Source organism: Falco punctatus (genome assembly GCF_963210335.1).
Source record: "Falco punctatus genome assembly, chromosome: 10".
Taxonomy (NCBI): domain Eukaryota; kingdom Metazoa; phylum Chordata; class Aves; order Falconiformes; family Falconidae; genus Falco; species Falco punctatus.
In genome coordinates, this window is record NC_137590.1 from 14,046,679 (window position 1) to 14,065,915 (window position 19,237).

Sequence of the window (19,237 nt, forward strand, 5' to 3'; positions counted from 1 at the left end):
GGTGGGTATTCCAATCTGAAAAGAAATCACTGAATGTGCCTCAATTATTATTATTATATAATGACTAGTGAAGCATACAAGGCACCAAAGCGTTAAACATCATAAACCAGAAAAACAGAAGTAAACCAACACAAGCAACATCAAAAACTTTGCCAGCAATGGAACTCACTTGGTAACTTGGACTAACATGGTCAATACTTGGCAAGAGATTATTAGTTTACTTATGATATTAAGTGGCCCAAACCCCACACACAGGTCTAAGGTCAAGCTGTAGATATAACAAGAAAACCAAACCAAAGGGATAAGCAGAGTCTTTAAGCAATTTCCTTCCCTGCCATGTTAAAACATGGGTGCCCTTGGAGCCAAGCTCGATGCTACAATAACCCCTTTTAAACACCACTTTCAGGGCACAGCATCCTCCAGCATGTGACAATACACACAAGCTCAGTCTCTACCTACTTAACTCCAAATGTCAGGCATAAAATTTTTTTTTGTGCGCTCACGATTCATGAGAAACTGGAGAAAAAGCAAATCCCTGCTGATAAGGAGCTGAACATCCACAAGCTTTTTCCAAGTATTCCGATCATTCACCTAACTTCAAAGCTGCTCTTCCGCAAAGGACTGCCACATCCGTCTCTGCTTTACCTTACTTCAGCAGGGGCTTTGCTTTGACTGCCAGCTGGTTTTAGAGACATGTAGGACAGAGAAAGTGGTTATTCATGTCTTTTATTTATTATAAATACATATAAATATGTTAAGTGATGTCTTGCTTTGTTTATCATGATGTGCAATGACTTTGGAAATGATCTCAAAACTTAACCAAGCTGAGAAACAGGCAAAAAGCAAACATTAGCATACAATCACAGGTTCCTCTCAGTTCAAGAACAGGTTAACTTTTTTTTTTTTAAAGAGAGAAAAAAAAAGCATCTTACTTTGAAGCATCTGTAGTTTTATCAAGAGCACTGAACTTACCCCCCACCCCCATCATGAGCTGACCAAATGACATTTTGATTTGGATTTGTTGGTGCAGCCCAAGCCCAGCTGGCTACATAAGACACCCCCCACCACCACTTCTGAAACATTGCATAGTTTGCAGCTGGATTTTGCTTCCACCCCCCCCCCCTTTTAAGCCATTTTTAAGACAGATTGATCATGCCAAAGAAAACTCACTGAGCTTTCTATCTCAATTCCTCTCCCTCCCCGTTTTTCTACAGTTTAAAAACTGCTCAAAAACTTTTGTAGATCAGCACACATGGAAAAACAACTTTATGCTGACAGTCCCCTAACAGGCTGGGAAGGAAATAACTCTACAGATGAAGTTGCATGGGGGGGTGGGGGGTGTAACAAAAGTTGAAAGTGGGTGTTTTGGGGGTCCACGTAAACTGCCAAATATTTCCAAATGGGGCGTGGGGAGGAAGGGAGTATTTAAAAGAAGGAAACCAAAGGAAAACCCAGACTTAACTGATGGTAGGAAGCCAGGGCTGATGGCAGTGGAAAGAAAAGTGCACTGAAAGAAAAAGAAAAAAAAAAAGAAAAAAAAGAAAAGGAAACCCAAAGAGCCCGAAGCAGCCAGAAGTCAAGGCTTGTCGGTGCAGTGTTTGCAGAGGGCGGCTCCTGTGAAGGCAGTGCATTTCTCGGGGCAGCCGGGCAAGGCCGCGCCGCCGAAGGGGTACACGGCTGACTGTCCGAAGGGGTTGAGGGTGGCGGGCAGCGGGGCGCTCAGCGTCTGGCCCTGGTTCAGGTAGGCCACCAGCCGCCGCATCTCCTCCAGGGCCTGCGCCTGCATGAGGATGTAGTTCTTGGCCAGGAGCAGGGTGGCGATTTTGGAGAGTTTCCGCACCGAGGGGCTGTGGGCGTAGGGGATGACGGAGCGCAGCCCGTCCAGCGCGTCGTTCAGGTCGTGCATCCGCCGCCGCTCCCGCGCGTTGATGCTGAGGCGCAGCGAGCGCTGCTCCTTGGGCTTCTTGCCCAGCGCCCCCCCCTTCAGCTTGCCCTCCCGCTCGAAGGCCGCGCCGCCCTTCACCCCGGCCTCGAAGCCGTCCTCCTCGTCGCCGCTCTGCTCGCCGCTGCTCTCCGCCGACTTGCCCAGCGCCCCGGGATGGAAGTCCGCCCCGCCGCCCCCCGGGTAGGCCCCCCGCGGGCCCTCGGCGCCGCCGCGCACCGCCCCGTAGGCGAAAGCCGACGGGCCGTAGCCCGGGGCCAGCGCCAGGTACGCCTCGCCGCCCAGCGACTTGAGCTCGGCCATCGGCTCGGCGGGCAGGCGGGGAAGCCGCGCTCCGCCGCCGCTGTCTCGGCGCTAAGGAGGAGCTGGAGGAGGCGGCCCCGCCGCTCGGCACTGCGCCCGGGCTGGGGGCGGGCAGTGAGCCCGGGCCGGCCCCGCCGCCCTTATATCGCGGAGAGGGGCCCGCTGGGATTCCCCGGCGCCCAATCAGAGGGGCCGGGCCGGCGGGGCGGCGGGCAGCGGGCAGCGCCTGAGGCGACGGGCGGGGAGGGCGGCGGGGCGGCCCGGCCTCTCGCACCCCTCGCCCCGGCCCCCTTCGTCTCGGCTCCCCCCGCCCCTTCGTGCAGCCCAGGCGCGCCCGGCGGAGGGGTCCCGGGGAGGCAGGCAGCCGCCGGTGGGCACCTGGGGGTGAGGGAGGCGCTGCGGTGGCCCAGGGCGGCTGTGAGGGGCGAGCGGGAACGGAGAGGAGCCGCCGTTGCCCGCCAGGGCTGCGCTGCCTGGGACGGGGCGGCGGAGGAGAAGGCGCCGCGGCGAAGCGCAGCACCGGCGGTCGCGCTGCCCCGGGTGCAGGAGGGGCAGGGTGGCAGCTGCGGGCACGGCCTGCGGATCAGGCCGCTCTGGCTGAGGTGGGGCTGGCAGAGGCGGCACCTGTTGTGCAGAGATCTCCTGGGCAAAGGGCCCGTCTCTTTGCATTTTCTTCAGATCCTGGCTTTGCGCCTCCCTTCCGTGTGCCAGGAAAAGAAACTTTATCGTTGGTGACTTGGCCCAGCTCTGAAGGGACTCTCTGACCTTCCCAGTTGTGGGTACCGGTAACTGGAAGGAAACAAACCACATCATGGCCCACGGCATGTGAGGGATCATCGCTGTGGGGAGCCCTTGCCGTGACCAGTGGGGTGGCTGCCCAGGGAGGAATCCCAAGGAGAATCCCAGGCAGCCACTGGCAAAGCTGAGAGCTGCATAAGGTAGGATCATCACGATGCTTTGTCCGATATTCCTGCACTGAGATGGCAGAGGGTCTCATCTTTAACTGCAACAAAAAGAGGTCCCGGTCTCTTCTTTTTCTGAGACTGCTTCACAGTACTGAGTTTTGGTATAAAGATAGTATAAGGGTGTACCAGGCTTTCTCCAAGCATGATGTGTGTCTGGCCCAGGCCCCTCAAGTGTCTGCTTAGAAAGGATGGGATGAACCCTGTGTAGTGACATATAGATGTGAGCAGGTGGATATTGCCTACAGGCAGATGCAACCAGTTGATGCAGGTGTACCTGGTTGGTTATTTTCTGTAATAAATACCTTGGGCTTTAAGGTGACATGAGGCTTTCTCCGGAACGTGTTTTGTTTTTATCAGGCCCCCTACAAAGCGTACTTATCTTGTCCTCTTCCCATCACCTCCCTTTATACAGTGCGCTAATGTGAAATGACGACCTTGTCTCTCTTACTTCTCCACATCAGAACCAAGAGTGCTGAGATCTGCAGTGACACATGCACCCTCACCCGTGGTTGCAGAACTGCTGCATGGAATGAGGCTGTTCCCCTGCTCTGTGAATCTAAGTCTGGAAAGCTGCATTTCCGCATTTCAGAGTAGTGGATCGCATAAAACTAGCTGCTGTCCAAGCCTGACTGTCGAAGTGTGCATAAGATTTGACCATCACACTCTTACTGATCTTCTCATCTCACCTTCTGTGACTGAACATGTTACAATATTGTCACGTTTCTTTTTTGCTACCCTTATTGGGCTTATCAGACCATGAAGACTGATTGATTACTGGTTTTAGTCACCTAATTGTTTTATGAGAATTTGACCACTTCACTCCTGGGACAGATCACTGTCTGTATTCATGGTGACTTTCAAATACAGGGGAGCACAGCATAACTTCTGCTCATCTCTGGAATCATTCCCACACTAGACAAATGGAGGGAGGTGCTAGAATATTATCACTGGCATAAATCATTCCTGTGAGAAAGATGTGCAGGGATTGTTAAAAGCATGATTGTCCCCTGCTAGAAATGATTTACCTTTTTTGTAATGTGTTGACATCTTGCAATGAGAAGGACTAGCAGTATTACAATGTTGCAGGAATTCTGATTGTAAAGACACATTACAAGTATTGCTGACTTTCTAAATACGTCGTATGCATCTAACAAGGCTAATGCCAGGAGCAGCAGTGGGCTGAAAATTAGAAGTAAACATTTCTCGCACAGGCTCTCTAGTGGTTTAATGAATAGAACAGTTCTTCAGGGGTTATTTCAACACTGAAGGGCAGCTTGGGAGATGTATCAACTACAGGAGAACAGAGCAGAAGGCTTTGCTGCTTCGTATGTAATTCCAAAATGCACTGCAGAGAGAAATAATTTGGAGCCTGTATGAATCTCAAATCTAGTCAGGTGTAATGTGCTACCAAAAAATGCACACAGAAGAATTTCTCCCTCAAATTTCAGCTGTGAATATGCATCTTTGAAAATACTCAACCTGGTTTCTCACTGAAAACTGAGAAACAGAAACATCTGATTTGTATTTTGACATGTTGGACTAGAACAAAAAAAGGAAGACAAAAAAATAGCAGAAGGGAGTGACTCATGTGGAAGAACACGGCAGAAAATATAATCTCTTCCAAGTGCTTTGGGGAAAGATGGACATATGCAATAGGAAGTAAATTTATCAGATGCTGTAAAGTATTTGCCAGCTTTAAAGTGGGATTCTTTTCTTCTACTGTTTTACACATTCAAAACTTGGTGTTAATATTTAATGAGAATAGACTATTATCACTACAATTATAATAGTTCTTGTACCTGTAAGTTGCTCAAGGAAGGACCCGTACCTTTATTAAGAGGTCTTTCAAGCCAAAAACATTTTATAAATAATAGGCAGCATCAGTGATTTGATTACTGCATTCTCCACATCTGGCTCCATAAACGCAAGGGGTTTCTGTTAGCCTGACAAGGCAAAACTGCCTACAATGAGAAACACTTGCTGCTTGGCTGCGTACAGGGACCAAACCGCAAGTAGCACAGACCACCAAGGCTGCACTGACCATCATTTGCTGCTGGGGCTATTTCAGGACTACAGCTCCCAGATTCAGCTGCAGCTTGGAGACTGCTTTCATCATCCAGGGAAAAGAAAGTGAATTTGGAGGTTGTAGCACCTGTTGCTGCAGGGAGAGTTTGTATACAATTTATTTCAGGTTTGATGCAGAGAGGGAGAAAATGCTCAAAATAATTACATATTTTCCTCAATTTCAGTTTTAGTTTTAAACCTGAATCAAACAATGCATCTTACAGTGTCAGTGCCTACTGCCTGAATGTCTAGAGGACTGGAATGAGATAGGACTAAGCTATGAAGCACAAACCTTTACTCAGAGCTATGTCTTACATATCACACGTAACTAAAAGACCTCAGGGTCTGGGGTGGACCTGTTATTGAAATGTGTAAAAAAATCAAATCAGTTGCGGAGATAGCCAAATTCATTGAAAAGCTTGAGTTGTTTTGCTGGATTTTTGACTGAGGGACCGGTTCACAAATGGATTTTTTTTCATCAGAAGAGAGGAGGGGGCAACGATGAGCAAAGCGTCTCCATCTCCACCGGCCGCATTTGGATACTAAAAGTAGAACAAAACAAAGTCCCTAAAAAAGATGAGAAGGAGGGAGGTTTAAAAGAGACCGGTATGCTTCGGTCTTACGGTTTTTGTGAGGCTGGGGGTGTCGGGCAGCCCCCCGGGGTCCCTCTGCTGTGCAGCCCGGTGCGGCGGTGCCGGTGCCGGGTGCGGCGGTCCCGTGCTGACACCTAGCGACTGCCGCCCTCAGCGGCCCGGCGTCAGGCGGGCACCCAGCTCCCCTCCTCGGCGCCGAGGCAAAGGCAGGCAAAGCACTACAAATCCAGCAGTAACCCAAAGGCTAACGGGGACAATGAGACCCCGGAGCGCTTAGGGGTCTCGGGTTGTCATCCCGCACCCTGTGTTTTGGATACCCGCCCTGTGAATACAGCCGTGTTCCTGTTGGCAGCTGTCCCTGCAGCGAGCCTGGCAGTCTTGGGGCCTTTTACGCACACAAATGCCAGGAAAGTGGGAAATGAAGACGTGTTTGAGCATCAAAGTGCGTGAATGGATCATCTCCTGCTGAATAAAAATAATGGTAGAGTGAGTGGAGTTACTGTACTGAAAGCCCCACTGGAACTGCTGGAAATAGTGGGGGAATACTTCTTCTCTTGGGTGTAACAGTAGAAAATCAGCAAGAACAACCAGGTAGAAAAAGCACAGGCTGTGGCAGCGATGTGCTGGCTGTGGCTGTTGGGAAATGGTGGGTAGGCAGAGGACAGAAACTCAAGGCAGGCAGAGCTCAGTCTGGCAGGTGTCTGGCCAAACATACAGGTCTGGACCAGCAAGAGGCCACGGCTGGCGCCTGGAAGCATGACAGGAGTGTAGGAAGAAGTGGAGCTGTCAAAGTTAGTGTTTCTGCTGACTTCTTGTCTGTCACTTGTCTGTCACACAGCTGAGGCTTTCTTCTGAAAAAAACCCTGAGCTGTGCAGGAACATACCATTTTTCTTTTAAGGAAGGTAGATCTTACGGCTCAGGCACAAGACTTTGGATATAAGGCTTCTGTTCTCAGTCCTACCTGAAGCTCACTCATGTACTAACAAGGAGTTTGATTCTGATTACAAAACCTGTCTGGGAAATTAGATGGATGTGTAGAGTCTATGCTTATGATCCCCCCTGCCATAGTGGCTATACTAATTATGTGTTCATGATAACATAAAAGACAATGAAAGCTGCCTTTACTGTCTGATCCTGTAAAGACCACCACAACTCCTACAGCTTGTAAGACCAGCCCGAAGAGTTTCAGTACAACAAAATGGTCGATATTGTATTGCTCTTGAGACACAAGTGATGAAGTACAGCCTTTGTCAGTAGCTGTCCCCTCATGGACCTAGCAGAGTGCTTTCTGAAGGAGACTTCCAACAGGGAAGGAAAAGACCTTCGTGGAACTTTGAAGGTTATTTTGAAGCAGTTTATTCAGAGTTTGTTTGACAAGTACAAGCCTCTGGGATAAGTTTTGCTCTGCTTGTGTCATCAGTCATACTTTTCCCCCTTCGCTAGGTGGCAGCAAGAAGATAGGTATAAGGGTTTGCAGGTTTATATTTTTTTTTAATACAGTAAGCAGAGAGTTTTCAACTGCTTTCCCGTTTGAATGGATTTCCTTAGCAGTCCCTGTACACACACAGCCCTCAACAACCAAACCAAGCGTCAGCAAACTGGATCAGAAGCACTGGTGGAGGTGCCTGAAGCATCTCTTTTCCAGGCGGGAGAGAAGGGACCCAGCGTAGCTGCGAGCTTCGGTGCATGTGTCCGCGTGGAAGGAGAGATTGTCCGGTCTGCGGTTCCATCTGCTGGCGGAGCCTCTTTTTGCATCAGCCAGGCTGAGGCAGCCGGGTGGCTGCGCAGAGCTGCGGGCGCAGGCCGTGGAGGTGTGTGTGTGTGTGTGTGTGGGGGGGGGCACAGCAGGGGGCACGGGCAGGAGGAACGGGGCCGTAGTGAGGTACCCTCGGATGTGCTGCCTGGGCACAGGGCCACAGTGGCCCCTGCCCCTTACAAGGAGAGATCAGCCTCTTTTTCCCATCTAGCTGCAGTTTAAGCTTGCAGATGGGATGCTGGATATTGAAACCGGGTATACAGTTCTTGCTTCTCCCAAGTCTCAGTCTCCTCCTATTCTTCCTTCCCAGTCCCCTGAGACTATCAGCCCTTTAGTATTAGGACAAAGTTCTTTATGGCAGCAACGCACAGAGGGCCCTTAGCTCTGGTTCCACCTCTACAAACTTGCTGAACAGCTCTCACCATTGCTTCTGCTAAGGGCAGGGTGTGGGGTGGGGGGTGTGGGGTGTGTGTGTGGATATTGAGCTCTGCACAGACTTGAGAAAGCATGTACTTTCAGGGAGAGTTTGAATAGTCTTACACAGAGCTATATCCTAGAACGTGAAACCTACTAAAGAGAAGACAGTGACAAGGACCCCTGCTGCCCCTTTAGAGTCCAAGCAAAAATGCTGTCTTCCTTCAGTGAAACAAAACCAAATGCTAAAAACAGGGTCCCTTTCTAAGCTAGAAGAAAGGTTCAGTGCATGCCTTCCTCTGTTCTTCACAACTCTCTGATAAAGTCACTCTGGTTCTTGGTAACTTTCCATGGCTGGGTGCAGAGAGCAGCTGGAATCCCTCTCCTAGCCAAAGCAAAGGAGATAGCTCTTCTGTGGGCCTTTCCTGGCACAGAGGGCTGCATGACACAACACAGAAGTGCTTAGTTTGCCAAGAAGAAAGCGCTGATGGAAGCAGTGCAATGCAGAAGGAAGGGGAGGGCCGAGTGTTCAGAGCTGAATGACTGTATAGTCATGGTGTAGCTAGTGGGTTGTGCAGTGTGCATGTAAGTGCGGGTTGGCAATCACAGGCTTTAATTTCTATGCTCCAGTGTAATAATGAGTCCCTGTTGTCATATCATCAAGTCTTAGAGGCATTAAGAAAGGTGCAGGGGATTCTTCTGCTAACTGACTTTTAAGATGCTGGCTTCTCGCATCGAGTATGTCTGTTTGGCTCTTCCCTCGCTGCAGCGCTGACCTGTGCATTAGAGAAGGTGATGCTTGAGAGATCTGGATGTGACAGATGGCCTTGAAGAAAAATTGAAATGAAAAGATGTTCCAGTGTGGGTCAGGGCTGACAGTGGATGCAGGATGTGTCACCGCTCACAGAAATGGGGCCAAACCTTCTATCAGAAGGTTTTTAGAGTAGGGATTTGGGTTCAGAATAAGGTCTAGACTTCTCTCCCAAAGACAAATGCTCTGTTCTCTTTCCTGCCTTTCAGAAGGTTTTTGCTTCTCTGGGTGCTTGCAGTTCCCGCCTGCAACATGAATATCCCAACCTAATGGGTATGGGAAAACTTGGCTGTTCTAATAAGACAGGGGAGCAGTCAAAAATGGATTAAGAAGGGATTGAATGTGTCTTGTGAGAGCTTGGCTATTGATTTCTAACCCTCCCATTCTGATGTTATTGCAGAAATGATTTTCTTCTGCACCGTGCAGAGATTAAATATTAATAAATAGAAAATTAAAAAAAAGGGGAAGAAAAAGACCAGATCCCAAGACATGCCACTGCACAATTAAAAAGCAAATGAAGGATTTCTAGAATGATAAACTTTGTTTCCTCAAGTTTTCTTGAGCTCAGAGGAGAAACATAAGGGGGTTTGATGAGATAATTTGTAATATTTCTATTTAGTGTTTTGTAGCAGAGGTGTGTGAGTTTGAGCTACATATCATTGCAGTGGGTTGAATATAAAGATAGAATAAAAAGGGTGGAGATTTACTTAGATCCCATTCACCAGTGACCCATTTACTCACTGATGATGAAGTAAGGGGGGAGATGCAGGTCTACTCTGGCTTCACTTACACTGCGTCCTGCAGTCATACTCAGTTCCATTAAGTTTCTATTTATTATTTAACACAGGAGATGGAAGACAAGGCACACCAAGATGATTTTTATGTCCTAGATGTTTCACTTGCACAAACATCGTGCAAGATGCTACTTCCCATGAACTCTGTGGTTCCCAAGTGAAACCCACATCCTTGGGTTGCTGAAGCAGGAGAGGAGTGGACAGGCAATGCTTGCATGCAGATCAGGACTCCTAATGCACACAGGGTTTGCAAGGAAATCTGCTCCCTACTTTGAGCTCTCCTATGAGAACTGCAGTTATCATTCTGTCCCATCTTCCCCTCATTCCAGAGAGCTGGACAGTAACTGAATGAAAAAAGGGCACAATGAGAAATTCCTGCCCAGCTTCTGCGAGATCAGTATTCTCTCTGTAGCAGGATACACATGGAAAATGCCAATGAAAGTTTGGAGACATTTAATATGGAAGACCACTCTGTTTTAAGGGAGCTGTTGCCATGAGAAGGGGACTTGCTAGGGTCTTATCCAAGGGCTGCAGAAGTGTATGTGTGTCTGCCACCCATCATTCACATTCTCTCCCAGCACTCTAAAAGTTTACTTATGTTGGCACATTGTCCAGCAAATTCAGAGAAAAGTTAGTGAGTGGAGACCACAGGGGAAGGAAGAGGAAATAGCTGTAGCCCATGAGCATAACCGAAGGCAGGATTTGGCCCACTGCTTTTTGCCACTCTAATCTGCAACAGTCAGCAGTGTTGCTGGCTGATTTCCATTCTAATCCAATAGCTTTCAAGCCACAGAAGATGTATGAATAGTGCTTTACATTCCAGAGAGGTCCATCTTTGACAGACTCATAGCTGGACATATGTCTGTTCCTGTCTCTATTCATCTTCTTTTTTATGATCTCCCTTGAATTTAGTGGCTGTGGCTGGTTGTGGCTTTGCTGCTGTCAGTTCTTCATGGCTTAATGTTCAGCTGTTTGAAGTCAGCTCATTGGCTTTGGATATTGTCCCTGTGTTACTCTGTTCATTATGGTCCTGTGGACTGTTCTTTGTTTCCTCAGCAAAGCAAACCTAGGTGGGACTTTCAAGATAGATGGGCAAGCTTGTGGAGAGAGACCTCTTACTTGGATGGCAGAAGTGCTGACTGCCAGTAGAGGAGGGGGAGAAGAATAATTTCTCTGGATTTAAGGGAATTTGATAGATAAATTTGTGCCAAACACATGGACAGATGGAAGCCTCACCCTGGGCTTCAGACTCCGCTGTAGGGCTGAGCAGTTGGGGCTCCAGTCTTCAGTCTTTTACTGACTCACTGTGTGCCTGAGGTGGCCCAGGTCCTTGCAATCAGTGGGAGTTAGGAAGCTAAAGGCTTGTGAAACCCTGGTTATAAAGTGCTACAGCTTCTGTGGCTTAACAAGTGACTGCCTGTCAGCAGAGCTGGAGTACCTCATCATGTGCGCTCTCGGTCTGTTTGGAAAATAAAGCACCGTAAATTGGAGAGTAGTCCAAGAATGCTTATATGGACAAATATTAGGGATCAGCTGATGGGTGGTAGCTCTGTAAGCCACAGTAAATCAATTGCTTTCTGTTACTCCTCACGCTCTCAGCTGCTTTCTGTGCTTCAGTGCCTCATCTTCAAAATAGCCATATTTGCAGTCCTGGGGCCTGAGAGGATCATACGCAAATGATTGTAAAGCTTTGATATTGTAGATAGTGCTAGAGTCCCGTACACGTTCTCCAGTGTTGCCTGGTAAGATGGTACAGTAATAGAAAAATTGTGAGTAAATTTCATTCCCAGGTGTATAAGAAGAGCATGTGCAGAGTATCCAGCACGTCACACCTAGGTTTAGAAGTAACATATGGCATTAGTTGGCAGACACTAGGCAATATTTAGTGACTACGCAAGCTATATATAATGGAATTATGGAGGGTGTGAGAAAGCAGCACCTCCTCCCAGCTGCCCCCTTAAGGGACGCAAATGCTTTGCTATAACACTGTTCCCCGAGAGCTAGAACTTTAGCAAATAAGGGACTTTATTAAGTTGTTAATAAGATTTCATTTTCTCACTAATGCTGTGGTGCTACATTATTAATTTAAAACTGTATTTAGCCTGACATGCTAAAGTGCCAGGCCTCATTATTAATGCATAAACCCATGCCTCTGTTGTTTAATTAAACACCATGATTATGAAGTTCTGATGTGGTTTAATGATAGCAGGCTGGAGTGGCAGTACATTCCTGTGCTCAGATCTCCCCCATTCCCCCCTCCTGCTACTCTCTTCTCTCATTTCCCTTTAAAAGCACAAATGCAGTTGTTGTTCTGCTGAATAAACACCACATGACAAATGATGTTGATCTTTCCAAGGTGACATAGAATTGCATTTTTATTTTCCTAGGCATAGCTTCTTATTGACCAGAGATTTCTATCCTCCGTTTTTTAATGGTATCCTCCATTTTTTAATGGCTCTGAAGGTAAATGTTTGTATTTGCCCAGAAGACAATGTAATCCTCGCTCCCAATAAAGTCAACAGGAGTTTCCAACTGATGTGAATGGGGCAGAGTTCCACCCAAAGTCAAGAAGAGACTGAGAGAAGCCTAGTCCATTGCTGTATATGTCTGTTTAAACACGGTTGTTTCTAAACAGTTATCTGGGAGATGGAGCTTGGTCAACGAATGATGATGTTGTACTGAATCACATATGAATTAAATGGATCTAGATTAATAAACCCTGTGGACATTTCTTCATTTCACTTTCCCCACTAGCATCTTTCTGCTTTGGGCTGAAGTGGTTTGGACTCATTGTTTTATGCAGCCTGTAATTTATTGCATTCTCCTTGGTGTCCTTTGAAGGACCAAGACTTCTTGGGTATTTCTGAGAGACTTTCTGCTATGTATTCTCTCCTTGCTCCCCTCAACATTTGGCTTCCTCATCTTATTCCTCCCTGTTCCTTGTGATGATTCTTTGGTTTGCAGAGCCTCTTGTTTTATTGACTAGGAGCAAAATTAAACATATTCTTATGTACTTTCCTGCTTAATAAGGATTTACGCAGATCAGCCCTCTGTGCCTTTGTTTCTCTCCATACCCCTTACCTGCTTGTCTGTTCAAACAGGAAGTTCTTGGCTTTGGAGCCTGCCATCTCCCAAACTTTGGGGTACTCTCTCTCTTTTGAAGGCAAAGGGGGTTTTGCTGTGGTCTTTACTAAAACCAGAATTTTACCCCAAGCTTTTTCTTAGCCAAGGCAGGCACTGATCTGGCTAGAGGAGAAGGACAAGGAACAACTTGCATGACTGCATTAGGGGTGCAGGAGCACTCACCATTCTTGTAATTTCTACCAGGGTGGGTATAGACCCTCTCTATTGTCATCCAGGTGAATTCACAGCTGACAGCTAGCTCTGCTCATCAAAGCCCAAATTCTGTTTTTAAATAGCCATTTGTTTGAAACACATCTCTTCCTTGTATCTCTCAAAGAAGAAAACTGTTAATTATAACCAACCTTCCTTTGCATTCTTGCACTGAAAGTGAGTGCACAGATCTGTTCTCTACATGTGCAAATACAACAGAAATGTTACCAAGCTTGATTTCCTTTAGTAGATTATTTTTTTTAAAGTGTGTGTTCAGCAAAGTAACCTTTCTCTAACAAAGAGATGACCTTTTTGCATTTATGTAGTGCTTGTTGCTAGGATTTAGGTCTTTGCTGAAAGCTGTTATTTCTTTTAAGTACAGGAGAAAGTGCATTTTCACCTCCATATGGGTAAACTGTCATTTTCTACTGTTCACTGCTTTTCTCACCATGGAATAATAATTTGAGGTTCAGTGGGTTTTTTGAGAGAATGCATTCCAGGAGTGTGGTGGGGCCTGGGAAGTCCTCTGCGTTTGCTAGCGGGGGAGAAAAGGAAGAGGAGGGAGAAGGCTTCTGAAATATTTAAGGCTTCTGAGTACTGCAGTTGCTCAGCTTCTGCCATCAAAATCATTCTCAGTTTAGGAGGGTCATGCAGGTATTTTATAATTGTACACAAAAAGCAGCTGGTGGGTAGCTGAGAAGCTGTATGTGTATGTGTAATATATTATTTTTTGGTGGTAGCACTAGTATCCATGGGAAGCCACTTTAGGTAGATTTAAGAGGATTTTGTCCAACCGTGATACTGATGAATAACAGAAATAATCTAATATTACTCTTTGTAGAGCTGTGTCATCGCTGTTATTACAAGTCATACTATTAATACATGATGCGGTAGGAACTAAGCTGCTTCACATGCGGTATTCTGCAACAGAGCGAAAGGGAGTGTTGGATGTGTATGCAGATCACTTCATGAGACATAGAAATTAGTATCTCTCTCTTTCTTGAACCGTTTCCTCTATTCATTTCTGCAGGTAGTGAGAGACTAAAAGAAACTGCAAAGAGCAACTTGACTACTTAGCTCTGTTTTCCCTGCAAACTGAGCATGGGAAAATGCCTCAGTTCCTTTGGTGCTGGAAATAGCTGAAGAACCAAAGACTTCAGGCATGTGAAGCTGCAGTTGTCTCCAAACAGGAACATACAAAGTAAAAATGTTCCCTTAGAATAATCACACTTTTCTTGGTCAAAATTGCTCTTCAAACACGTGACTTCCTAAGTGGGATATACTGTTTGCCAGTTTCACAGTATTTCAGGAAGTGTGAGGCAGCATTGTAAGTATTTATCAGCTGTGTGAAATAATTGAATGGAATGTGTTGCTGGGGACTGGCACAACATTGCACTGCTCAGGGCAGGGTGCATGGCATGCTGTGGTTTCCAAACGGTCAGTCAGCCCAAACAAGTTACCAGGACCAGTCGCTCTTCACATCTTCTTTCTCTCTCTCATATGCACTTAGAAGAGCAAGAGCAATCAACAGTTTCTTTGCAAATGAAACAACTAAAATTAATCAAGTCCAAATCCGTCCTGTCCAAGAGACCATGAATTCAGCTGGATCAGAAGCCCTTGGTTAAGCAGCCCCTGAAAGTCTATCAGAAGTTTATTAGTATGGTAATTTATCTGGGTAAGCGCATAAAGATGCTAATTGAAATTGGGTTTTATGCATTATTTTTTAAAGGCAGAAAGGTTGGGGATTTTCTAGGAAGAAAAGTAGAATTGTCACTTATGTTTCATCATGTCATAATGTTATAATTTCATTATTTTCCTATGCTTCATTTTAATATTTTTATTTTAAATGCAAAGAACAAAGAACTTGATACTCCAAAGATTTGGGGCTCGTGCCACGTCTGGTTTTGGTCTTGATGCATGAAGATAGATTGAATTAATCAAACTTCTTCACACTGCTATTTAATCGGGTTTACAATTAGCTGAGGGCTGCAGGTCTCCTGGGCCTATCAGCTTTGCAAGCAGAAGCTGTAATACAGCAGCTCTGCAGCCACACACTGGGACTGCCTTACAGACCAGATTGTCATAATGTGGCATGAAATTAAAGCGTGATGTTACTTGACAACAGAATTTCAATTTCTCCCTCCCCCCCTTTTTTCTCTTTAACAAAGTCTCTACCTAGAGACAGGCCTCCCTGTTGAGTCGCACCCACCTGCTCTAAGCTACACAGCTGCCTTCAAAAGAGTTTCTGATACTATTAAACCAATATGTGTTCCATTACAGTCATTCTGATATTCTTCTCTGTCTGCTTTCAATAGCAGATTATTTTGCTGTGAGGAGCTAATAAGCATACAGCTCTTAACTTGTTTCAATTCTTACTCAAATGTATTGATTTTGCTTCTCCCTCTCTTCTCACAACACAGAGGGGTTTTGCTGGCATCTGTTCTCCCCAAACCTGCCTGCACAGTTATGCCAAGCCTCCTCAAGCCCACTTCCATTCAGATGAAAAATCCATTCAGATAAAAACCCACAGAGCAGAGGAGAGCCTGGGCCAGTTTTTCCTTCCATCACCCCTCATTTCTCGAGAAGCAGTGTGGGTGCACGGTTAGGAAACAGGATTTATAACTCCCCCTCCCTCAAGCAAGTCAATATCCCGTGAACACCACCACCACCACCAATTAATGACCTGGATGTTGATGGTTTTGTGTTCAGGAAATCTGTCATAGGAAGAGTTGAAAAGAAGGACATAATGAACCCAGAAGGGCTGGCTGGAAAGAGGTAAGGATCAGGTCAAGCTGGTAATGGAGGATGTTATTCCCTCCTGGAACTGACCTGGAATCTAATCTAATTCCAGGTACACCTTGGAAATCAATGGGTAGACGATGAAGCATCCTTTGCAGTTATAAAGGTTGGGCATATGTTCCTGATGGTGAGATTTGACTGTGGAATACGCTCCCCAGCTGCAACACTTGAAGGTGCTAGAGTTACACTGGACAAGGAGAATCGCACTCTAGGCTGAGAAGCCTGGCCAGGTGGTGTACGTGGGGATCCACCCCTGGTCCTGCTGAAGGGAATGAGTCAGGCTCCTGCTGGAGTGAGATCTGGCCTTTGATGACACTGTTTGGTTTCTGTGGACCACACTCGCTGATTTCTTATGACTTCTCTAGGTCTGGGAAGTGATCAGACCCACCGGTGGCTGGCCCTTCAATTTGCAATGATGGATTCTGCTCATTAGTTCTGTGCTTTTTCCCACCTCTGAATTAAAAAAAAAACAAGTGTTTAAGTTACATCTCTTCTAATATCAGATACTGAATCAAAAACCAAATCGTACCCACAGAACAATACCTGTAGATGGCTGACAGAGGTGAGATTCATGCAAAAGAGACACAATTAAGTCTTCTGCATTCACTTTAACCATTATCTGTTGCCTGAAATAGCACAGAGCTACAATTCTGAGAGTTATTTGGACATATTTAATCAGAATAGCCTCCATTTAGTTATCAAACGTGGGAACAAAATGAGCTTTGCTTATAAAAAACCCCAAACTTTGTAAACCTCTGTCCCTCATTGCTCTCCATTCTTTTTCCTTCATGGTGCTGAGCATCTCCCAGGGATTAAGTGATTTTTCAGAAAACTGATTCTGTTCCCATTGAAGGTGATTAGTTCCCCCATGCTGAAATCCACAAAAGCACAATCAGGTATACAACCAAGGTAGTTTTAAGCATTTGCATCTTATACAGGTTGGCCTGCAAACACCTGTAGTTTTTCTGGCTGATAGCAACCATTTATGGGTAGAGGGGGTAAGGAAAAAATCATTGAACTTTAAAAAGCAAAATAAAAAGAGAACATTTTTCTGATTGAGAAAAATCAAGCTTAATGAACTGAAATGAAATCATTTCTTCAGTTTGCTTGGACATTTTAAGTGAAAAGCAGAGTGTAACCTCTGCTTGCTAATTACTGTAAACATTTCAATCACTCTCTAATTCATGGTAAAAAGGAGGAAAGGCTGGACTATGGAATACTAATCAAAGATCACTCCTGGGAAGTCAAGAGTCTGTTTTCCCCAATTTTTTTGGGCCAGTGTGTCTAAGACTTTACAGAATTTGATGTATTTTTCTACATACACACACACACACACACACATACATACACATATATATATAAATATTTATGAGGAGCTTGCTAGTGACAGACCAGGCTGGCCCTGCAGGCCCAAAGGAATTAATGTAAATTCCAGTCAACCATGAAAACCCACTAGAATTGAACTGTATTTCAGCATGGTGGATAAAGCACATCAAAGAGCAGAATTTCTATAAGATAATTACACACAATGCAACTCTAATCACAGAAAGACTGTGGATATTGCTGATAAAGCGTAATAAATCTTTTATGACTATGCCTTGTTCTGCTGAATCAGCTTTCTGTTTCTATTGCACTAAACTCCAGATTCTTGCCCTTATTTATATATTTACAATTAAAAAAACACACAAACTAACAATTTACTGTAGCTTCTGTGAAAGGTTTGAGCTTATTTAGTTTTTTGTTGTTGCACTTGTTGAAGTGCGGTTGGATCAACAATAGCAAAATATTTGTCTTTCCTGTCTGTCAAGTCTGCAGAAACAAATTGCTTATAAGCTGAGAACCCGCCTTTCTGTTGTATTTTAAGAAATTGGAATAATTTCACTTTTGACAGTTCGAAGTGTGCAAAATTCAGGCTCCTTCCCTCATACTCCATAGCACCACAAATTCAGCTCAGAGACTTACAGAATGGTTGAGGTGGCAGAGACCTCTGGAGATCATCTAGTCCAGCCCCCTTGCTCAAGCAGGAGCACCTAGTCCTCAGGATCGTGTCCACTTGTGTTTTGAATGTCTCTAAGGATGGAGACTCCATAACCCCTCTGAGCAACTGGTTCCTATACTTCACCCTCACAGTAGAATTGTTTCACACACATTTAAACAATTTCTTGTGCTTCAGTTTGTGCCCGTTGCCTCTCGTCCTTTCAGTGGGCACCGCTGTGAAAAGTCTGGCTGTTTCCCAGCTTCCCACAGCTGCTGTCTCCTTACACACAGGTGTAAGCCCAGGGAGTGAGCAAGCCCTAGCACAGTAGAGGCCCTGAGCAGCAGTAATCTGTGCTGGGGATATGGCCTGATGCTGATAGCATCCCATTCCCACAGCAGTAGGGGAACTGGCAACACGGAATCTGTGGTCACTGGCTGTTCCTTGACTGTTCTTGGGGGCTCCTTGTGTCTCACTGTGGATCTCGCTTGTATATCAAAACATCATCTGAGCACCAGCAGGCACATTTATGGAATGTGTCTTCAATGTTCCTTAATCAAGAAGCAAAAGTTTGGCTTCTTCATGTGAGCTTTGCCCTTCATTTGTCTTTCTAGCATATGGGCAGCAGAAGGTCTCTGCTTCTGACAGAGTGAAAGAATGTTACATATGGTTTAATTACAGTAAATTATCAGCAAAGGGAAGAGTTTGCAGGGGGACAGCTGAATCCCACTCATGGGTTCAGTGAACGTCTGCCCAGGATCTCAGTGTTGTGCCATGTTTCACAGTGACACTTTGCTCCACCCCAGAGGACAACTGTTCTGAGAAAGTCCATCCCTTGGTGCCCCTCTGTGCTGGAAACCTTTCTCAAAGTGACAGCACGGGGAATGTCTGGCTTCTCAGTCTGTTGTCGCAACTTTGTGCTCATGGAGGAGCACAGAGAGGAATTTGCCAACAGGATCAATATTTCCTAACTCCAGATTCATACCCTCTTCTCATTTCAGAGCTTAGATGCTGATGTCCTCCCTGACTGTTGTCTTCATTAAGCCTACAGCAAGTTTGAACATGAACCGACACATCCTCTGGCAAGTAGCTAGATTGTCTTCCACATCTATTGTGCTCTCCTGATCGACAAGTGCGTGTTACTCAAGGTATACTTAAGACTTTCCACAGCCGTGGTGAGTCCACCATACCTTCAGAGCCTTATTTATATTAGTAGCATCACCCTAGTTGTCACCCAATGGGAAGTGCTTTTGTATGCAATCCCCCAAGCAGACATGAAAGACCATGTCAGGACGATGGAGGGCTGCAGAAGATGTTCTTCCTTTGCCTGATTTACATCATATCTTTGAAAACGTGTCCCTCCTGTGACAGTCTGAAGCGAATAAACAAAGTTCCTGGGGAAATGGTATGCAGTGTTCAAACACTTTGCTGAACTTTAATGTTCTGTAAGTTGTAAGGAAATGACTACAAAAGCCTTGGAAGAGCAA

General features: G+C 45.8%; 1 protein-coding gene across 1 annotated transcript; it reads right to left on the reverse strand.

Annotated features, from left to right (window-relative positions):
* Positions 1 to 1,249: 1,249 nt before the first annotated feature.
* On the reverse strand, positions 1,250 to 7,675 carry BHLHE23 (basic helix-loop-helix family member e23). Its single transcript, XM_080403976.1, has one exon. The coding sequence runs from the start codon at positions 2,243 to 2,245 to the stop codon at positions 1,577 to 1,579; it is 669 nt and encodes a 222-aa protein (XP_080260102.1). The 5' UTR covers positions 2,246 to 7,675; the 3' UTR covers positions 1,250 to 1,576.
* Between the last annotated feature and the right edge of the window lie 11,562 nt (positions 7,676 to 19,237).